This window comes from Sceloporus occidentalis, unplaced genomic scaffold, assembly GCF_023333645.1.
Source record: "Sceloporus occidentalis isolate IW3139 unplaced genomic scaffold, rSceOcc1.0.p SCAF_5, whole genome shotgun sequence".
NCBI lineage: Eukaryota > Metazoa > Chordata > Lepidosauria > Squamata > Phrynosomatidae > Sceloporus > Sceloporus occidentalis.
In genome coordinates, this window is record NW_028316985.1 from 141,828,683 (window position 1) to 141,848,537 (window position 19,855).

At 41.0% G+C, this 19,855-nt stretch overlaps 1 protein-coding gene and 1 non-coding gene across 2 annotated transcripts; both read right to left on the bottom strand.

Moving 5' to 3' along the window:
- Positions 1 to 6,252: 6,252 nt before the first annotated feature.
- Positions 6,253 to 12,564, bottom strand: RPS3A (ribosomal protein S3A). The gene is made up of 6 exons (XM_089525693.1): positions 12,457 to 12,564; positions 9,777 to 9,880; positions 8,848 to 9,035; positions 8,320 to 8,528; positions 6,726 to 6,835; positions 6,253 to 6,416 (listed from the first exon to the last, which is right to left on the bottom strand). Exons 1-6 carry the CDS (start codon positions 12,516 to 12,518, stop codon positions 6,295 to 6,297), a joined length of 795 nt encoding a protein of 264 aa, XP_089381819.1. The 5' UTR covers positions 12,519 to 12,564; the 3' UTR covers positions 6,253 to 6,294.
- LOC149312917 (small nucleolar RNA SNORD73) lies at positions 6,602 to 6,668 on the bottom strand. Its single transcript, XR_016281546.1, has one exon. It is a non-coding gene; the product is annotated as a small nucleolar RNA SNORD73 (small nucleolar RNA).
- Positions 12,565 to 19,855: the final 7,291 nt, after the last annotated feature.

Here is a 19,855-nt window from a genome sequence, read left to right on the forward strand (position 1 = left end):
CCTACTTTCCCCATTCAATTGAAGCTTGCTAAACATAAGAGAAAAGCAGCAGGTAAAAGGGTGACATAGGCGGGATACAGACCACCCCTTTGGGGCAGCCTGGACCCGTCCCTTTCCCTGACGGATCAGGGCCTTAGCTGCCACAGTGGCAGCCCTGGAGGCCCCGATCCGCCGCTTTTCCAGGCCATGGGGAAGCAACAAAATGCCGCTTCCCCGCGGTTTGGAAAGGGGTGTCCTTGGGGCTTCATGCCCCAAGGACACTTTGACAGCGGCGGGGAAAGAGAGAAAGGTGCCATTTGGCCCCTTTCTCTTTTGTGTCACTGGCGCAGCTATGTAAAGGCTGCGCCAGTGACACAAATGGTGGAAAGACCTCCGTTTTGAAGCTCCTTCCGGCGCCGCTGAAAGGGCGCCAAGACATAACGGCTGCTCCGCGCCATTTGGACGCAGCGCAGCCGTTACATCAAAATGGTGGCACCCATGCAGACAGGCCGCCACCATTTTGACATCCTGGCCACGTACTAGGGTGGCGGGGCGTATATAAGCAATGCCCCGAGGCAACCCTAGTACATCGCCAGGACATACTAAGGCCCATCTATACAGGGCCATATTTAGCCTATGTTTCTAATCTGTAAGACTGTGCTGAATATTTCCCCTTACAGACTTGTAATTAGGTTAGGAAACAGCACATTATGATGCATAAGAATTATAAATCTGATCAAGAAACAATTAAATTCCAAAAGCAATTACATAAACTGAGTAATCTGGAATTAAAATGTTCTCAGCCTACTGGAAGTGTTCCTTGTGTGGAAAACAAGAAAACCTTGTATTTAGAAAAAGTTTATGAATTTGTAGCCCTACAAGCTTTTATAGATAGGACACAGCCTTTTCCCCACAACTGTTCTGGGAAATTTTTATGTAGTTCCGTTAGACAAATCCCACTCCCCCTCATAGTATTTTAAGACACTGGCATGTATATAAGTGCCTTCAAGATGCCTGCTGCCTTATGGCAAATGCAAAGGATTTTCTTAGGCAAGGAATACTCAGAGGTGGCAGTTACAGTAGAGTCTCGATTATCCAACATTCGGTAATCCGACATTCCGGATTATCTGACGTCGGATAGTCCGTGCGCATGGCTTGGAGCCTTACCACGCCCCCAGCCGAAAAGGGCTCCAAGCACGGCGGTGAGCACCACCAGGCCCCAAGCCCATGTTTTATAGTGATTGCAAGGCTTTTCATAGTGATTGCTAGGCTTTTCCTATGATCCTCTGCATTAACCAACATTTTTGGCTATCCAACCATGGGACCGCCCATTTACGTCGGATAATTGAGACTCTACTGTACTTCCTCTGAAACATAACCTATAGTGCCTAGTATTCATTGGCTGTCTCCCTTAACTCAATAGTTTCAAAAGACAAATGTGGAACTTAAAAACTAGCTCTCATCTGTTAAGATATGCTTTGTCATTGTCATTCTGCCAAACAAGGATTTTTTTTTAGTAATCTAGTCCTGTTGCATTCATACAGAGCTAGATCCATACAGCAAGCATTTTGACAATCTTACTTCAAGAAAGCCACACTGAATATTCACCATGAAGGTACGCTGTGCTTTTGAGAGGAGAAATCGGGCCAGAGACAGGCAGGAAGAACTGAGGTTTCATGGTAGCCAAACAACTTTGCTGACTCCTGCCTTTTGACCATCCTAAACACCAGTTCTTACTAGCCAACCCCAAATGCAGAAGACAGAGAAATTAGCAGAGAATGGAAAACAGGAAAGGAAGGACCCTTCACATTCCAGATGAAAAGGTAGATAAGTAGTCATGATTTTGAGGGGGGGGGGGCTTTAAATCATAAGAATTGGAAGAGACCACAAGGGCCATCCAGTCCAACCCACTCTTCTCAAAAATCCAGCATGCACCTTCATGGTAAATACCCAATGCAGCATTATCCACACAACCTGGGACATACCCAAGTGCCTTACTTGCTTTCTGAAGGAGGGAAGTGACTGCATCCTAATTATTAACCCCCTCCTGCTGCACCCTTCTCCCAAATGTGGTTCAGATCTGTCCATCTGAACATGTCAATCTTGTAATGGTGAAAGATGGAATTACTCCAGATGGCTATTCTACATATGTCCATTACTTAGTTAAGTGTGCCATAATGTCAGACAAGCAAGGTATTTTTGGCACCATCATATACAATTCGGATGTACACTTTGATCCATGTGGCTATTGTGGGGCATGACATCTTACATCCCAGTGAAGCTGGATTAAAGGACACAGGTCATAGCAACAGAAGGATTTATTTTTAGGAATGTGAATTTTTGCACTCAATGAACTGTAACTTATCCTGCAGGTGGAAAGGGTTAGGGCAGAACGAGGGAAGCATGAATTACTGGAATAGATGAAAGGTAGAAACTACTTTAAGCATAAAGGATCCAGACAGAGAAAAACATTAAAGGTACAAAGGTGTTTCCTAACCAAAAGGACTGCCAGCTAATACATAGCAAACAGATGCTATAGCTACAAAAAAGGATTACCTTTAAGGAAAGAAGCCTCTGGGGAACCTTCCTAAGAAGCTCAACTGGATTGTTCGTGAGCTGCTTTAAAACTAAGGGCAGGCTCCAAGATGGGAAACTGCCTGACTGGAGATAAGCTGGTAGTGCCCCAAAGGGAACTTCAAACATGCGGAAGAGATGGGAGCAGGGTTCCTGGGGCATTGCACAGGACTAAGTAATTTAAACAATGTCCTGGAGTTTCAGCAAGACTCTTAAGTATTTTTCCCCCCATGAGAAAAAAATATCTCTGGGACAAACTGCCGGAAGAAATCTGTCCCAAATAACGTAACTTATCAGGACAAAATCCAAACCAAAGGAAGAACAAGTGTAGATCCTGTTTTTGTGAGAGGCATGTGGGAGGACCTGGTGCAGACATGCCAACATTTTATCACAGCAAAAAACATTCAGAGCTGCCAAAGGAGGGTGAAAACTTTTCTAGTATTCCTCACAGAAATCATTCTTCACCAGTCTGTGAAACAAATAGGTGGCATGGACAGAGGAACCTTACCTTAAAGTGTGGAAGTTCCTTGGCATTACTGAACTAAAGACATTGACCTCTGCTTCTGACAGGGCTGTATCACGGGAACTTGAAGTGGTGGGAGAAATTGGCATTCAGTTCTCAGATCCCTGCCAGTCCATGAAAAGCTTCCCTGCACTTACAATGTGTTTAATGTTGACAACATGAAAACAAAAAGGATGAACTGGCTGTCCTTTAGGATATGTGAACTATGTTGGGCAACTTTGCCATGAAACGTAGGACAAATCAAGGGCCAGAGGCCGCTCCTTCCCCAGGACTGCAGCAACCAGACGCCATAATCCCAAGGGCGCCTGCTGTCACAGTCCTCAACAGGCTGCGAAAAGGAGCAGCAAGGAACAGCTCATTTTGCGGCCCACTAGCCACATTGAGTGGCCCCAGTACAGCCTCTGAATGATTTGGGTGTGTGTGTCATGTGCATGCCCTACCCCTAGATTGGCCCGATGGCAGCTGTTTTGGGCACATTGTGACAAATCTGCCAGGTAACATCACATAAATTACTGCTGCAATGCTGAAACATAGCCAGAGCTAGAGACATTTACCTGGATTACAATCTTAACACTACTCAAACCAAAGCTAACACAGCACCTTGTAGGTGACAGAAAGCCAGTTTTGTTTAACATAAGGTATGCTGGCATTGTCCAACAGCAGAAGCCATATTACCACACTCTTGTGCATGAGGGCAGTGAAAAGCCGTCCATTTTTATACAGGAAACTTGTTTCTAAAGGACACTGCAGTGGTAAGTGCCATGCTTTGGTTGTAGAGTGGTAGTCACAATTAATGGCCCTTCATTTAGAAAACTATCCTTCAGTAAGAACTATTTTATTACTGGGTAACAATACTCCTTGATATTATTGCTAGGTCTTCTGCAGATCAATCAAAAGTTATTTTCCTTCAGGGTTTTTAGGTTCACAATGGCCCTATACAGACAGACAAAATAAAGCTGCTTCGAGTCACTTTGGAGGTATGGTGTTTCAATGATGCATGTGTCCTAAGAGTCTGGAAGCTGCACCAAAGCTGCACTCCAGTCCTTAGGACTGGAGTGTGGCTTTGGTGCAGCTTCTGGACTCTTAGGACGCATGTATCATTTAAATAGCATACTTGCAAAGTGACTTGAAGCAGCTTTATTTTGGCTGTCTGTATCAGGCCAATACTTTTTTAAAAAAGGAGCAGCATTTTTGGATATAGTAATTATTGTTCAAGAAAAGGTTCTAACTCAAGTGAACATGTCTCCATTGATGTTTGGATATTGAAACATGCCCTGCTTTCTATATTTACAAATGTTTATATGGAAAAACAACATTTTTAATCCTTTAAAGTACACTGGAATTGCCCTGGGGTTAGAACATAGCTGCATCTTGGCTCCTACATATTAGGTAATTAAGCTGCTGCATGGGAAGATGGACAGATGTTTTAAGTCTGTCACGTTTATTTTCTTAAAAACAAATGAGTTATGCATGAAGATGTTAGAAATCTATTAAGTAGCCATATACTGCTAAGATGGTGCGCTCTATTAGGACACAGTGATGAAATTCCAATACCAAGTGCTCACACTTCCTTATCAATTAAGCTGAAACTTCATTCAGAGTGTATATGCGTATTATCACTGTTGTTCAAGCTCATATACTCCTTCCTATATAGGTGCAAGAGAACAGTCAAAGGTGCTATGTTAAGTTTAACACTATACCAGTGTTGGTGAACCTTTTAGAGGCTGAGTGCCCAAACTGCAAACCAAAACCCACTTATTTATTGCAAAGTGCCATGTCCCTCTGGCTTTCTAGTAAACTCTGGCAAACTCTGTGCTGGGGCGACGGCACATGTACCCACAGAAAGGGCTCCGAGTGCCAGCTCTGACACACGTGCCATAGGTTCGCCATCACTGCACTATACCAAGACTCAAGAGATTAAGTCCTCTTTGAAGAAGCTTTATTTAAAGTACCATATAAAATTTATCTTTTCTAGTTAAGTGGCACACAAACTGAGCAGCTATTCATTCTGATAGCAAAGGAAAATGGCTATAGGGCCAGAATTGTGATTCATTAAATACAAAGAGGTAGGGAGCAGAAAGTAATTTAGCTGCATCGAATGTTAGGTAGTCTGATTCCATCATCATCATCGATATTTATACCCCGCCCTTCAGCCCTAAAGGCTGAATAATAATAATAATAATAATAATAATAATAATAATTGGTGTAAACATGAGCTGTGTAAACTATGTACACAGCAAGAAAATGGACACTTCCTTTCTTGCTTCAGAGAAAAACAGAAGCTGCCATGTGCTAAAGCCAACTTCTTTTAATACACAATTAAATAGAATCCATGTACACTATGGCACCAGTTGTGGCAGGTCACTTTGTGTTTATAAAAACCAGATCTAAATAGACTAAGCATGATGTTTATTTCTTTAAATGAAAATATTGGAACAAATATTTTGAACACGTGGTAATTCAGATATTTAATGACACTTCGGATTCATGTGTGGGTTTTTTGGCCTTGTTAATGAAAATGCATTAATTATTATTTTGTCAGACAGTAAATGAATGCTATTGTATCGATTAGCATTTCATACATTTAAATAAGCATCTGGCTGAGTAATCTGAGTTTTGCACACCATGTTTGCCAAATATACTAACCTCATTCCAACACTGCCACCTAAAGGGCTAGATGGTACTGTTTTGATACACCGTCAGTAAAAAATGAATATAGTCATTATCTTAAGTAACATATGTTTAAATCTTGAATTTAAAGTTATACCAACTCATTGTGATCTTGTCAGCTGAACTGATATGGACCTACTTACTATTTGAACAAGGGACACTTGAGGAATACCATGATCTCCAGGTAGGTTTAGGCAACAATCCCAACTGAGAACTCTTAAGAGCCTGTCAGCCAACTTCTACAGTTAACTTAAGTCTGGATGAAACTAACTACAAGGTTTTTCTGAAGATTAACTTTATGACTCACGTCACTATATAAACATACTTTTGGAAAGAGGTAGAAACCCATTGATTTGAAAGAGCTTTTTTTTCAGGTGGTGAAATGATCCAGATAATACTGACCCATAAATTGACTTGTGTCAAAATAGTACCATCTGCAGTCAAAGTACCTGCACTTTTGTATGCCTACCCAATAGTTAGTCCCATACAAAAACACATTACCAGTGTTTATATTATATCTTTTATTTTTATTTTTTTAAAAACTGATTTTAGACAGACTCTTGCACAGGGGGTTCATACCCATCAGCCCGTTCTACCTTGGCACCAGTTTCATCACCTGATGGCTTTCCAGCACCACCACCTTCACCATGCAGTTCCATCAGCTTGCCCACTACAAAGGAAAATGCATGTTTAAATTAATTCATCAAAACCTTTGCACTAAAATTCTGCATTCTGAACAACATTAGGTTTATGAGCTTCTAAGGAATTCAATCACATTTCATATTTAACTGCTTAGATATTTCTTAAGATGCCTTTTGAAAACTATTTAAAAATTTCCCCTTTGTGGTTTATGGGAATGTCAGCATTGGAAAAGAATAATCATTTACTCATATGGGACCGAAACAAGTTGTCATCATTCATTCCCAAACCAAATGCATATACTGAACACAAATCTTTTGCTAAATAAAAGAATGCTTACATTCAAACTTGGGTTTCTTAAGCATCTTGACTTTACGAACGTAGACATCATGAAGGGGGTAGATTGACTGACATGCCTTTTCTATATCTTTACCAATGCTGTCTGGAATCCTAAATGATAATGAAGAAATTGTTTGGTTAGCAGCCTTCTAAATTACCAAACATAACAAACAGAGGTACGTAAAACTGAAGTACTTCTGCCTATCTCAACAAGATGCCACTATGGTTAGATTCTGAAACGCACTGTTTTATGATGGAAATTTCTGATGTCCTATCACTTACACATGAGATTATCACATGGTACATTGCAAAAATATTTCAAGCTAAAACACAGCATTTGCCTCCAAATGTGAGTTGGATTGTGGGGGGAAAAACCTGTGTGGTTGTGGGTGAGGTGACCAGAACAGCAGACTGCATCTCAACACAGAAAGTTCAGCACAGTAAGTAGAGGCCAGTCAAGGAACAAGAACAACAAAAACCACCCACCAAAAACACTATCATTGATCTAATTTGGAAAAGCGGTATATAAATAAAAATTATTATTATTATTATTATTATTATTATTAGTTCCCCCTTTGTAAAAAGGAATAGTGCCTTCTCACATCAAATGAAACTTGATCTGTTCCCCTCTCCATTAAAAAAACTGCTTGCCATCTGAGAGATATGAACAATACCAAAAGGTGTTTAAGAAAAGCTTAATCCTAAATGTGACTGAATAATTATCAACTGATATTTACAATGGGGCCAAACTAGATTTTAATCACACTGAAAAGCAAAACCACTGGAATAAAGAAGACATGTTAATAATAACCAATTTAAGTCCCACTAATTTCAGTGGGGCTACTTTAAGTGCAACTAATTTTAGAGCCACCTCCATAAAATCAAATGGGTAAAAATCTAAAAATATAAAGGTCTTTTGAGGCAATTGGCAATCGCTGCAAGCATTTTTATAAATACTGAATTGGATAAAGTTGGGCCATACCAATAGCATCACAACTACTTATTCTGAAACATCATTTTTGAGCATCACAAGGATAAAATAAGAAAAGTGGAGTTAATGGCAGATCTGAGAACACTGGTTTACTCATCTATTACACTTGTTGTGTGCCTCCAAGTCTCCAAGTTTTATGGCGACCCTATCATGAGGTTTTCTTGGCAAGACTAATTCAGAGGAGGTTTTCCATTGCCTTCTTCTGAGGCTGAGAGTTTGACTCTGCCAAGATCATCCAGTGGGTTTCATGGCCAAGTTGGGAATTGAACCCTGGTGTAAAGAGTTCACACCCTACTTACTGTAAAACAAAGGCCTGTTACAGACTGCCAAAATAAAGCTGCTTCGGGTCTCTTTGGAGGTATGCTATTTAAATGATGTATGGGTCCTACGAGTCCGGAGGTTGTGCCAAAGCCACACTCCATTCCTAAGCACTGGAGTGCAGCTTTGGTGCAGCTTCTGGATTCTTAGGATGCATGCATCATTTAAACAGCATACCTCCAAAGAGACCTGAAGCAGTTTTATTTTGGCAGTCTGTAACAGGCCCAAGTCAGCTTAAAACAACAAGGAATAAAGACTGCCTTTCTTAAAAAATAATGCCACATACAGTTTATTTACAACTTCTTTCAGGTCATTTGTTTGAACTTCTCGTGTCATGATTTCCACCATTTTCTTCCGGATTTGGCGGACCTGCTGGTGCTGGGCATAGGAAGTCTTGCGAATCTGGTTAGTACGCTTCTTAGTGAAACCAACACAGAAAAGGCGTAGAAGGTATCCATCTGTAGTTTTGACATCAACATGGGCTTCAATCATTGTCTGTAAAAATTTAACACAAGTCTTCTAGCACTTTTTCTTAACAAGTAAGATTACACTTAGATAACAGAGTCTAATATTGTAAAAATACCATGAAGTGAGCTTCAAAACCAGCATAATTAATTCAAGTGCTCATGTTTCTAGAAACAAAAGGAAACAGCCTAATAAATAGCTTTCTTTTATCATTTGTTGGAACCATTTCTAACTCACCATCTGGCACTGAAGCTATATTTACAGATGTATTTAGTCACTATACTGAGCCTACAAATCCCACAAACACCACACGTTAAAAACCTAGTATAATCACATTAGTATTACTAACCTGCCATTTTTTGACCATCGAACACATTTTGTCGCGTGTAAGGTCCATGCCATGGAAGTTTGTCAGACAATTTTTCCCTTGCACATCCTCTGTGATCAGTTTGAATTTACGGAAGGCAACTTCATCATTCTGTAGGTCAGCAAGACTTACTTCAAATACACGGCCTTTAAGTCCATCAGAAGCAATTTCTATAAATATAAAATACTGTTAATATTTCATAAAGTATTATTTATTGCTAAGCTAATGTTAAAATCTTAAGAAGTTACTCAGAATTATCTGTTTGCTGTAAGTTACTAAAACCCATAAAAAGGAGATATGCACAGAATCACAGCACAGCTTATCTTTAATCTTAAACACTATATCCAATTGTTAGTTTCAGCTAGACCCAGTAAATAAATGGAAGTTACAGAAATGTTCACATTGTTTCAGTGCGTCTACTTCACACTAACAATCACATTAAGCACCACTTTTTTGTATTTTAGCTTTCTATACTGGAAGTACACCAAAAATTCAATGTAAGATTTTCCTCAATGAGAGGCTAAAATGTCGTTCCTTTTGGACCCAGAAAAGGGGGAACTTTGCAACCACAGCAGCAGTTTCTGGTGCTGCTTTTTGGTATGCATCATCTGGACACCATGTCAAAGAAGCGCCGTGAAGCCGCCCGCCATGTGGTTGGCATGATGGCAGCTTGAGAGTGGCGTCGAGGCATGCATCGTGCGGCTGCCACAACCCCACTCCACCCCGACACTGGCCCTTTTGGCTGGTCTATTGAGTTCAGTTTTGATTAGAAGACCTAAGGCCTTACATTTAGAACTCAAAAATCTAAGCAATGCAAGAAAAAATTGGGAGCAGAACCTCAGGTTCATCAAGTGCTACCTAACAGATCCTAAAACGTTCCAGTGGAATTAAACTGAAGAACGTCAACTTACTTGTTCCCTGAGTCCTGGTGACCAATGTCTTCCCAATGTTTCGAATATTAAACATTGCTGGAGCCTTGACATCATACCAGTCCTTCTTTGAAAAGGGATCAACCCTGATAATCAAGAAAGGAGAAAAAAAATTCAGACCACCTTTCTGCAATTTAAACTCATAATTTCCCATAAATTTCCAATACTTCCAATAAGGCCAGCAAACCCTTTGCTTATAGGATGGACAAGGCTGAAAACTCTCAGAATCCGTTTCCCATTTTCAGGGTTTCTGTATAGAGCAAGAAATGCCAAAACTCACATTGCTAATGACAAATACTGCCTAAATCTAAAGGCACCAGATCTTGGATGCTAATGACAGCCACCCCTGGTTAGTTCTTGGATGGGACACTGCCAAACAATACCAGGTGATGTAGGTTGTATTTCATAGGAAATGACTTGCCTAAGAAAACTTTATTAAACTCATTGGGTCACCCTAAGTTGACTTGAAGCAAATGCACACAATGACCAGTAATGTATTAACTAAGGGTTGCAGAAATACAGCAATTTGACACCACTTTAACTGCCAAGACGCAATGCTATTGAAACCTGGGATTTGTAGTTTTGTAAGATATTTAGCCTCCCGACAGAGAGCTCTGCTGTTCACCAAACAACAAATCCCAAAATTCCATCACATTGAATCATAGAAATTAAAGTGGTGCCAAACTGCTTTACTTCTGTAGTGTGGCAACAGACGAACACTGTTTAAAATTATTTCATACTACTAATACCAAATTTAAAAAAAGTATTGTGGATGTAAAAAAATTAGAATTCAAAACCATAGCTATGTAAGTCTGGAAAATCAGTATGCAATTTGTATCACCTTTGAAACCAACTTTGCATACTAAAAATGGGAAATAGGAATAAACTCTGAAGGCAAACAACTGTTTTGATTGGCCTACAAGATGGCCTAGCAATAATATCAAGGGGTATTTCTTTTTCCCTGTAATAACATAGTTCTGGTGTCATAGCTACCTGATGAATTTGGGGAAGTTCTCAGTGCATTTCTACAGGTTCTGTTTCAGGGAAGCCAAATCACCAAGTTCAGCCCAATGAGTCGCTGTTTCTCTGCATGAGGACTTAAGTGTGCAAAACCACCTCCCCTGTCCCAATCCACATTTGTTGTTGTGCGCTTTCTATGAGCTAGTGTGGTACAATGGGTTTTAGCATTGGAGTGCAACTCTGCAGACCAGGATTTCATTCCCAGCTTGGCCATGTAAATTCACAGAGCAACCCTGGGGCAAGTCACATTCTCTCAGCCTCAGAGGATGGCAAAAGCAAACCCCTTCTGAAGAAACTTGCCAAGGGTCACCCTAAGCGAGAAATGAAATGAAGACACAACAACAACAACAACAAAAGTAACCTTATCATGGGGTTTTCTTGGCAAGTTTCTTCAGAAGGGGTTTGCTTTTGGCATCCTCTGAGGCTGAGAGTGTGCAACTTGCCCAAGTTCACCCGGTGGGTTTCCATGGCTGAGCAGAGATTCAAATCCTGGTTTTCAGAGCCATAGTTCAACGCTCAAACTACTACACCATGCTGGCACCACTCACATAAAAATAAATGTCCTGGAAGAGAAGGATGGCTGGTTGCCCTGCTTGTAGTACATTGTAAGCAATTATGCATTTGGGGAAGAAATCTTGGGACTCTCAAGTCTCAATACAGTTATATGAATACAGTTCTGTTCCCCCCCCGAAGTTTGCCATTGCCGTCCCTTGAGGCTAAGAGCATATGACTTGCCCAAGTCAGGGTGACCATATGTCTTTACCGCCAAGGAGAACAAGGCACCAGAAAAGGGAGAACACTGAAGAAGAGAAAGTAAGATATTCCCAAATAAAAGCTACAAACACTCATAGAATTAGAAATCCGTGCTTCAGAATCGCACTCGAAATGGAAGGCATTTTGGAACTCCTCCTGGACAGGAGGTTGAAATGGAGGCCACATCCCGGAAAAGTAGGACCTAAATGGAGGGCATTCTGGGACTCTGGGACAGAAGGTAGGAGGACCTCTGGTCCTGATCAAAATAGAAGGCATTTCCTCCCGGAAAGCAGGCTGACATGGAGGCCACATCCTGGAAATGGAGGACCTCTGGTCATCTTGGTCCTGCTCAAAATGGAGGACGTTCTGGAACTCCTCCTGGACAGAAATGGGGCGCATGTCCTGGAAAAGGAGCGCCGTGCTATGGTCACCCTAGCCATACTCAAAATGGAGGGCGTTTTGGAACCCCTCCTGGAAAGAAGGGTTGAAATGGAAGGCATGTCCTAGGAAAGGAGGGCCTGCGCAGAGTCTTGCAGGAAGCTGCGGCTGCACAAACCCTCTTCGCAAAAGCATTGGGAAGAGAGAGGCTGCAGGAGAGTCCCATTGAGCTTCAACTCCCATAGCCTCCCTTTCCTAATGCAAACAACGAAGCCCCCGGAACGTCTTTCTCAGGCCCTTGTTTCGGGTCGGACGCCATTTCGCGTTCCCCCCGCAGTCCTCTTTCGCGTCGGTGCCTCCATCCGCCATGTCAGCGGCCTTCCCTCCCAGCCGCCTCCCCTCCTCAATCCGCCCGGCATCGGCGCCATCCCGCGTCCCCAGGCGGCCGCTCCCCCTCCGCCGCCTTCTCCCCACCCGGCCGCCTCTGCCGCCCCTGCCCTGCCGGACTTACACTTTCTTCTTCGCGCCTTTCTTGCCTCCTTTCGTGAGGCGCTTGTTCTTGCCGACCGCCATCGCGCCGCGCCGGGGACCAAAGAGGGAGGAACTTGGAAAGCACGCGAGATTATACGGAAAGAGTCGGCTTCCTGCGAGAGTTCCGCTTCCTTCTCCCCTTCTCGCGAGATTAGCCGAAGTCGGAGTGGCTTGGGCCCAAACGGGGAGGGAAAGTCACAGCGGCCTCTGGCGGCCAGTTGGCGGTACAGCACGCCAATGGGAATTTTAATTCAGTTTTAATTTTAAGGGGAAAAGCCCCAAGTTTGTACCTAAAATAGGATGCAAAATGGAAAGCCTTCGTATATAAATGGAAAGTGCTTCCTGAGAAAGGGCGCATTTTCCCCAGAGAGCCCCATTCATTCTCAACACTTCTGTAGAGCAAAAGCAGGGGGAGCAGAGGTCCTCCTTTTCCAGGACACGTCCTACATCCCAAGCTCCTGTCCTCTATTTTGAGCCTGACCAAAAGTATCTGGGAATTGTAGTTTATTGTGGCACCAGAGCTGTCTCTAACAGAGAAGGCTAAATGTCTCACAAGAAACCACAGTCCCCAGGATTCCCTAGCATTGAGCCAGTGCAGTTGAAGCGCTCTCAAACTGGATTATTTCTGCAGTGTGTCTTGGACCTTTGTCCATTAAGGAGGCTGAGGTCTCTCCTACCTTCCACATGAAAAAGTAGGACATGATTTAACAAGCAAACAAAGGAGTTTATCAGACAAGGGAAATTGGAAGTATAATCCAATGGCAATCTGAACGCAATCATGGGGTTTCACGTTATTGTGTGATAAACTACCATGCGCAAATTTGGGCAATGGTGAGATATTTTTGGGCAATGGGAAGCCAGTTCAAACGCAATTCGCATTCACGTAAATTCGATGAACTAGCGAATTCACATCAATGCGTTCTGGCCCCAATTTCTTTTCATTCGAAATTAAGAGAAATTCCTCAGGTGTGATAAAGTCCAAAGACCCAGAACCCTCAGCCATCTTTCTTTCAGTGTATGTACAGTTGTCCCTCCATTCGCTAGGGTTAGGGGAACAAGACCCCCGTGAATATGGAAAAACCGCAAATGACAAAAACACTGTTTTTACCTGAGAGGACACCCCTCTAGGACTGTCTAGGTCCTCCAGTGCAACTCTGTGGTCAATGTCCAACATACACTGACAATAGAATGGCACTGGAGTAGCTATAAATGGTCTTTCAGTGCAACTTTTAGTTAAAGTTGACCACAGATTTGCACTGGAGGACCTAGACAGTCCTAGAGAGAACATATTAATGAAATCCGTGAATAACCAAATCCGCAAACATCAAAGCCGCAAATATCGAGGGATGACTGTAATAGATAATGGAATACTTTTCCACAGATATTCACTAGTCGCTGTTGGAACTGTGTCTGGCTTGAGCGCCAAACTGTGATTTTTCAGTGACTGTGATTCATTCTGTTCTTTTACCCGCTAGAACGGTGAATCACAACGGTAGTCGTGCAACCACCAGTAATAACCAGTGTTGGCAACAAACCTCAAAGATCCTTGGAATGTTTTATCAAAATCCCCGGAATTCCCAATATTTACCAGAATATTCAATCAAAATCTCCAGAAAGAAATTAATTAAATTCCCCAGATTCCAGGGAATTCCCCGGAAATGGGCAAGGCTGGTAATAACTGAAACAACTGAATGTAACTGCAGAGTCAGAACATGTGTTAGGATCACAGGAATCACAGAAATCACAAAAAGTCACAGTTGAATCACAGATATTCCACAATCACAGTAACAGTTTTCATCAATATATAAAAGTCACAGGTATTCCAATCTAGCCACAACCTGCAAGTTCTGAGCTCCCCTCCTCCTCATCACTGGCTTGGATCTGGGGGAAAATTTGGATCAAGTACTGCAACCCAGCACTATCAAATGTAGATGTAACTGAAACTTGTAAACATTGGAGTTTATCACATGGAGGAAAATAGGAAGTATAAACAGTGATTAACCCATGATTAACACGTAGTTTCGTGAATGGTTTTCACACAACGCCATGTACAAAGCGCAGTTATCCTGTGAATAACCTGTGATTAACCTACAATGGTTTTCACATTGTTATGCCCAAGATTGTAAGGGCAACCTGTTTATCCTGAGAGCGTGTAATGAAAACCTCTCCCTCCGTGGACCTATTCACAGCAAGGCTGAGAAAGACATTGAGACACCAAATTTGGTTTTAAACACCATGCATGTAACATTTATTGAATCACACAAGTAACACAAACATTGATTATCAAGAGCTCTTTCACTCACCCATTCATACAATACTCACACACACTTTCCTTCCGCCGAACATTGATCAGTTGTTCTCGAAGGCTGGGGATGACACCGTTGCCGCGGATGGTGCCAACAAAATGGAGATGAAAGTCCAGGGTCTTTATACTTTTTCTTCTCTCTGGCTCTTGGCTGCTGAAGTCTTGCAATATTACAGCCCATTACTCAACTTCCTCTTTTGGGAGGACAGACAGGTTGTTCAGATCAGTCCGTGTTCAAAGCAACTCGTTCTGTTCAAAGTTCTCCATTGTCCTGTCAGTTCCTCATCATGGCGACTCAGGAGGTAAGGTTCTTCCCGGTCATGGTTCATCACACCTGGACGGCACCCCGCTTCAGCTTCCAAGTTTTCAGACTTTCCTCGCCTCGGTTGCCAAATACCTTCGTCACATTAATGTTCTGCATGGAACCATCTTGTTTGGTCCTTTAGCTATGTTTAAAGCACAATTCCTTGGTTCTTCGGTTCTTCAGCTCTGGGTTTAAGTCAGAACTCACTCATTCGTCTTACAACATGACGATACGATGAAATGTGATTAAAATGCCATTAACCTGTGAATAACCAGGCAAGAAACAACATTAATTCATTCATGGAATTTTCTTGAGAATGACTTTTTGCTGTTTTTTGCCTGGTTATTCCCTGGTTTTTCACAGGATAATGGCACTTGCGTTAATGTTATTTTAAGCACGTTTTAATGCACATTGTGTGCTTTTCACAGGTTAATCATTGTTTAAACTCCCATTTCCCCCTGTGTGATAAACTCCATTGTTGAGTTTCCAGCATGAGCTACTTTGGTCCATGACGGGTTCTGCATGTAGGCTGTGCTGTCTTGCATAAATGAGGCGTTCTTACTGTTGTACTAGTTCATTCTGTGCCTGCCGTTAATAATCTGAACACTGTCTTTTATTTTGGGCAGGACACAGTGGTGTCATTTTGCTTATGGAATAACTCCTGTCCACAGAGCTGGGAGGTAGGAGCAATTCCTTCATCTGCATTGTAGTCTTATACTTCCTGAAAACCCATTTTAGAGCATTTGGAGCTCTTTAAAATGGCAAAATCTAGTTACATGTTTAAAGAGGAGATGCAGCTTCAACTAGCTATAGCAGTAATTGGTCCTTTCTATTGTGATAGAGTTGTTACATAAAGATTCCTTCCATCCCAGAGGTGAGATGCACTGCTAGCTCTGTACAATCACTAGGGATACAAATTTTAAAATTGTCAGCGCTCCATATACATGGATTCTTTATCCTTGGATACAAGCATCCATAACATGAAACTATTAAAGAAAAAAATTATACATCCCATAAAGCAAACCTTGATTTTGCCATTTTATATATGGATACCATTTTACTATCCATTGTACTTGACCATCACTGAGTTTGGTATCCACTGGGGGTCCTGGAACCAAACCCCAGCAGATACCAAGGGCCCCACTGTACAGGTTGGTCCATCATGGAAGGTACCACAAAATAAGAGTTTCTATTATCTTTATCAACATATTTGTTGTACAAAATGCAGTAAAGTCAAAAGTGCTTTTCAGTTAAGTTCTCTCTCTCTCTCTCTCTCTCTCTCTGTGTGTGTGTGTGTGTATGCTATTTAGTTCTCTACCTATAATAAGTGTATATGTAAGAATGTCACCATACAAATATTTGTGCAATAACTCACCCAACTCTGTATCTATTACAGGTAGAGAACTAAATAGCACATGCTGTTGAAAAGACAAAATCTTGGTGTGGTCATCAGCATGACAGCTTAATACACCTCCCATATGCAGAGGAAATATTCAAAATTCCACATGGTGAGAAGAAGCAACAGAGGGCCAGTAGCACCATCCTGATTATCTCATGACTTTTCAAAGCATATCTGGTCAACTAGTTGCAGAGAAACCAAGAGAACAGATAGTCCCTGAGTCAGAAACAGCATAGATTCTTTAAGATGCTTCCTATACGTTTGCTTTCTACTGCTATGAATTCATTGCCTTATGAAAAATGGTTCCTCATTACTTTCTATTCTTGCATTGTCAAGGCCGTCTAGGGACTTTATTCCAACAAGGAGAAATAAAATGTATCTCTTATAAGGAATTATTAGTTTGTCAAAATTAATCAAAAGAACAGACAATACATTGTGCGATTTATCTAACCACTGCAAAATGTTAGAAAAAAAATGCTTAAGGAAGACTGAATCAAAAGGAAGGGGGTGATTTTAGAGTATTAGAATACTGGTGTGTCTGGTGCATATCTAGGGGAAATTTTAAGATTTATAATCTCCCGTCTGGCTGTATCTTTGGCTGTAATTGTGGAAAACTGTTCGTAATATCCTGCAATCAATAGCAGTTATTCCTAGGGAATAACTACAGATCCAGTATGGTGTGGTTGTTTGAGTGTTTGACTATGATTCTGGAGACCAGAGTTTGAATTCCTACTTGGCCACGGAAACCCAGTGGGTGACCTTAGGAAAGTCACACTCTCTCAGCCTCAGAGGGAGCCAAAGGCAAACTCCGCTCCCCAAACAAATCTTGCCAAGAAAACCCCACGACAGGGTCACCTTACGCCATGAGTCAGAAAAGACTGGCTACTCCTAAATATTATTGAGGTTATAGTCCTATCCATACTTAAACTTTACTTCTTGGTAGACTAGTTCAGAATTGAACTGCATGTATTTTTTCAAAGTTGTTAAAGTATCCTTTTTTCTAACAAAGTATTTAAGCAAATTAGATTTCTATAAGATCACAAGAGCAATGCTCTTGGTAAAGGCAATGTGCTCCTAAAACAAGTTTCCCAATAAATGCATCATTTGGCTCTTCCTGCATAATGACTACAAAATCACAATCTTTCTCAACCAAGCCTTCCTAGGGTGACAGTAATTATGGTGTTGGAGTCAGAAATCAAGATCCTCAAGACAATTATTTGCAATCTTCTTTAAAAATGCATAGTTTCCAAATGATAGTCACAAGCATCATGGACATTTTAGTAACTACAAAATTGCTAATGAAAGCCTGACAATATTGCAGTGATTGAGTAAAGAATTGTAACCTTTACTGGTCATCTTGGAATGTGTGTTCCACCTATGTCTAGGGATTGGTCAAGTGGTTTCCACCTCTCAGATCAAGCTGCCTGTCCAAACAGAAGGAACAATTACTGAAGCACTCATTTGATGAAATAAATAATATGAATGAAAGAACTAGCATATAAGACTTTAGTTCTGGTTCATCCCTTCATATCAGACTTATTTCAGATCATGATTGTGAACATTTATTGTCTCATACAACAGAGAGAGAGAGAGGATTGTAAACCACTTAGGGAGTGCTTAAGTGGACTGATAAACGATATAGAAATGAGCTTGCTATTGCGTTTTGAATGAAGCCGATGAAGCTGGGGGGGGGGGCAGCCAAAATACTCACTTAACATGGGATAATTGATGTTGGATTTTTTTTCCAAGTTTTTCCAAAAGATTTGGATTCTCAGATGTCTGAATAATCAATGTGAATAGACTCGGGATAAAACGGGATAAAACTCTGGGTGCCTTGAATGTGTGTAGAATAAATTCACATGACTGACTCCATCTTTATTTGAATGATGACACATGTGACCAACTGAACTTGCAGAGATGTGCATAGATGTGGTTCCATATTGTGGACAACAGACCTGGAATGCATGCGTGAGATTATTTGCATAGTCATGTCAAAAACAACATGTGAATGACCCCTTAGTTGAGTTAATCCCATTTTATCCTATACTACTTATGCACAATTTCTTCAAGATAACAAGATCTTTATATTCTCTTTACTAGTCTCTCTAGTGGCAAAATTTCACCATTTAGGATAAAAGTGGGCATCACTGCAGTAGAAGCAGTTTAGGATTGAGAAACATTTTATTTCCTTTTTGAAAAACAGGTCAGAGCAGATACATGGATAAAATCACAATAAAATCTACAAATTTCTACCACAGTTTGAATGTCTGTTTCATTTTACTTTAAATTTTTATCCACTAATGGGATTTTCCTGTGCATAACTAGGGATTCCCTTACATTCATGATATACTATTGTTATCCATTTATTTTCACAGAGTGGGGAGAATTCTCATTTTCCTTATCTGTTAAAGAATAGACGGTTCATTGAGGTTGTCATCTATGTATACAGATAATACCTGGAGATGTACAAGCTATTCAGCATATTGTTCTAAATCATTATTAGATTTTCTTCCAAACTGCTATTTTATTCTAAAAATGAAGGCCCCATATAGACTGCCAAAATAAAGCTGCTTTGAGTCACTTTGGAGATATGCTGTTTAAATGATGCATGCATCCTAAGAGTCCGGAAGCTGTGCCAAAGCCAAAGGACTGGAGCATGGCGTTGGCGTGGCTTCTGGACTCTTAGGACATGTGCATCATTTAAACAGCATACCTTCAAACTGACTCGAAGCAGCTTTATTTTGGTCTGTTTGTATGAGGCTGAAAACAGTTTTATTCTAAAAATGTGTGGGTAGATAAATCACACTGTAAAATTTCATTAATTCTCTATTTCTTTTATACATATAATCAGAAATAAAATGAAATATCTTGCCTAGAAAGATACACTTTTTAGCCAGTTCAAAGTATGGAACACAATGCTACCATCTCTACAATCTTACAAAACACAAAGCATATTTTAGACACTTAGAGATGCAAAAGATATGCCCTATCAGCTTGTATAACTATGTGAAAGAGTTATACGTAGTTCATTTTGCTCAGTCTTGTCCAATTTGATCCCTAACAGCAGTTTTGAATTAGAATTGCTATTATCTCTGACCATTGCCCATATTCTTTACAGAAGATAAGAATCAGGGCCCAGAACCTCTGCAGGTACCAATATAGTGGAAGCATTGCAGAACTTGGGAGGACTTAGAACACAGGGGAGAGAGAAAAGCATAGTGGTCAGGCCAAACGTAATTCTTATCAATGTGGAAATTTCCCCAGCAAACATAAAAGTTCAGCTCAGTGTAAACTCAGGAATAAGTCCTAATGCAACAGCTTTCTGGCATACAAAGTACAACACAATTCTATACATGTCTATTCAGGAGTAA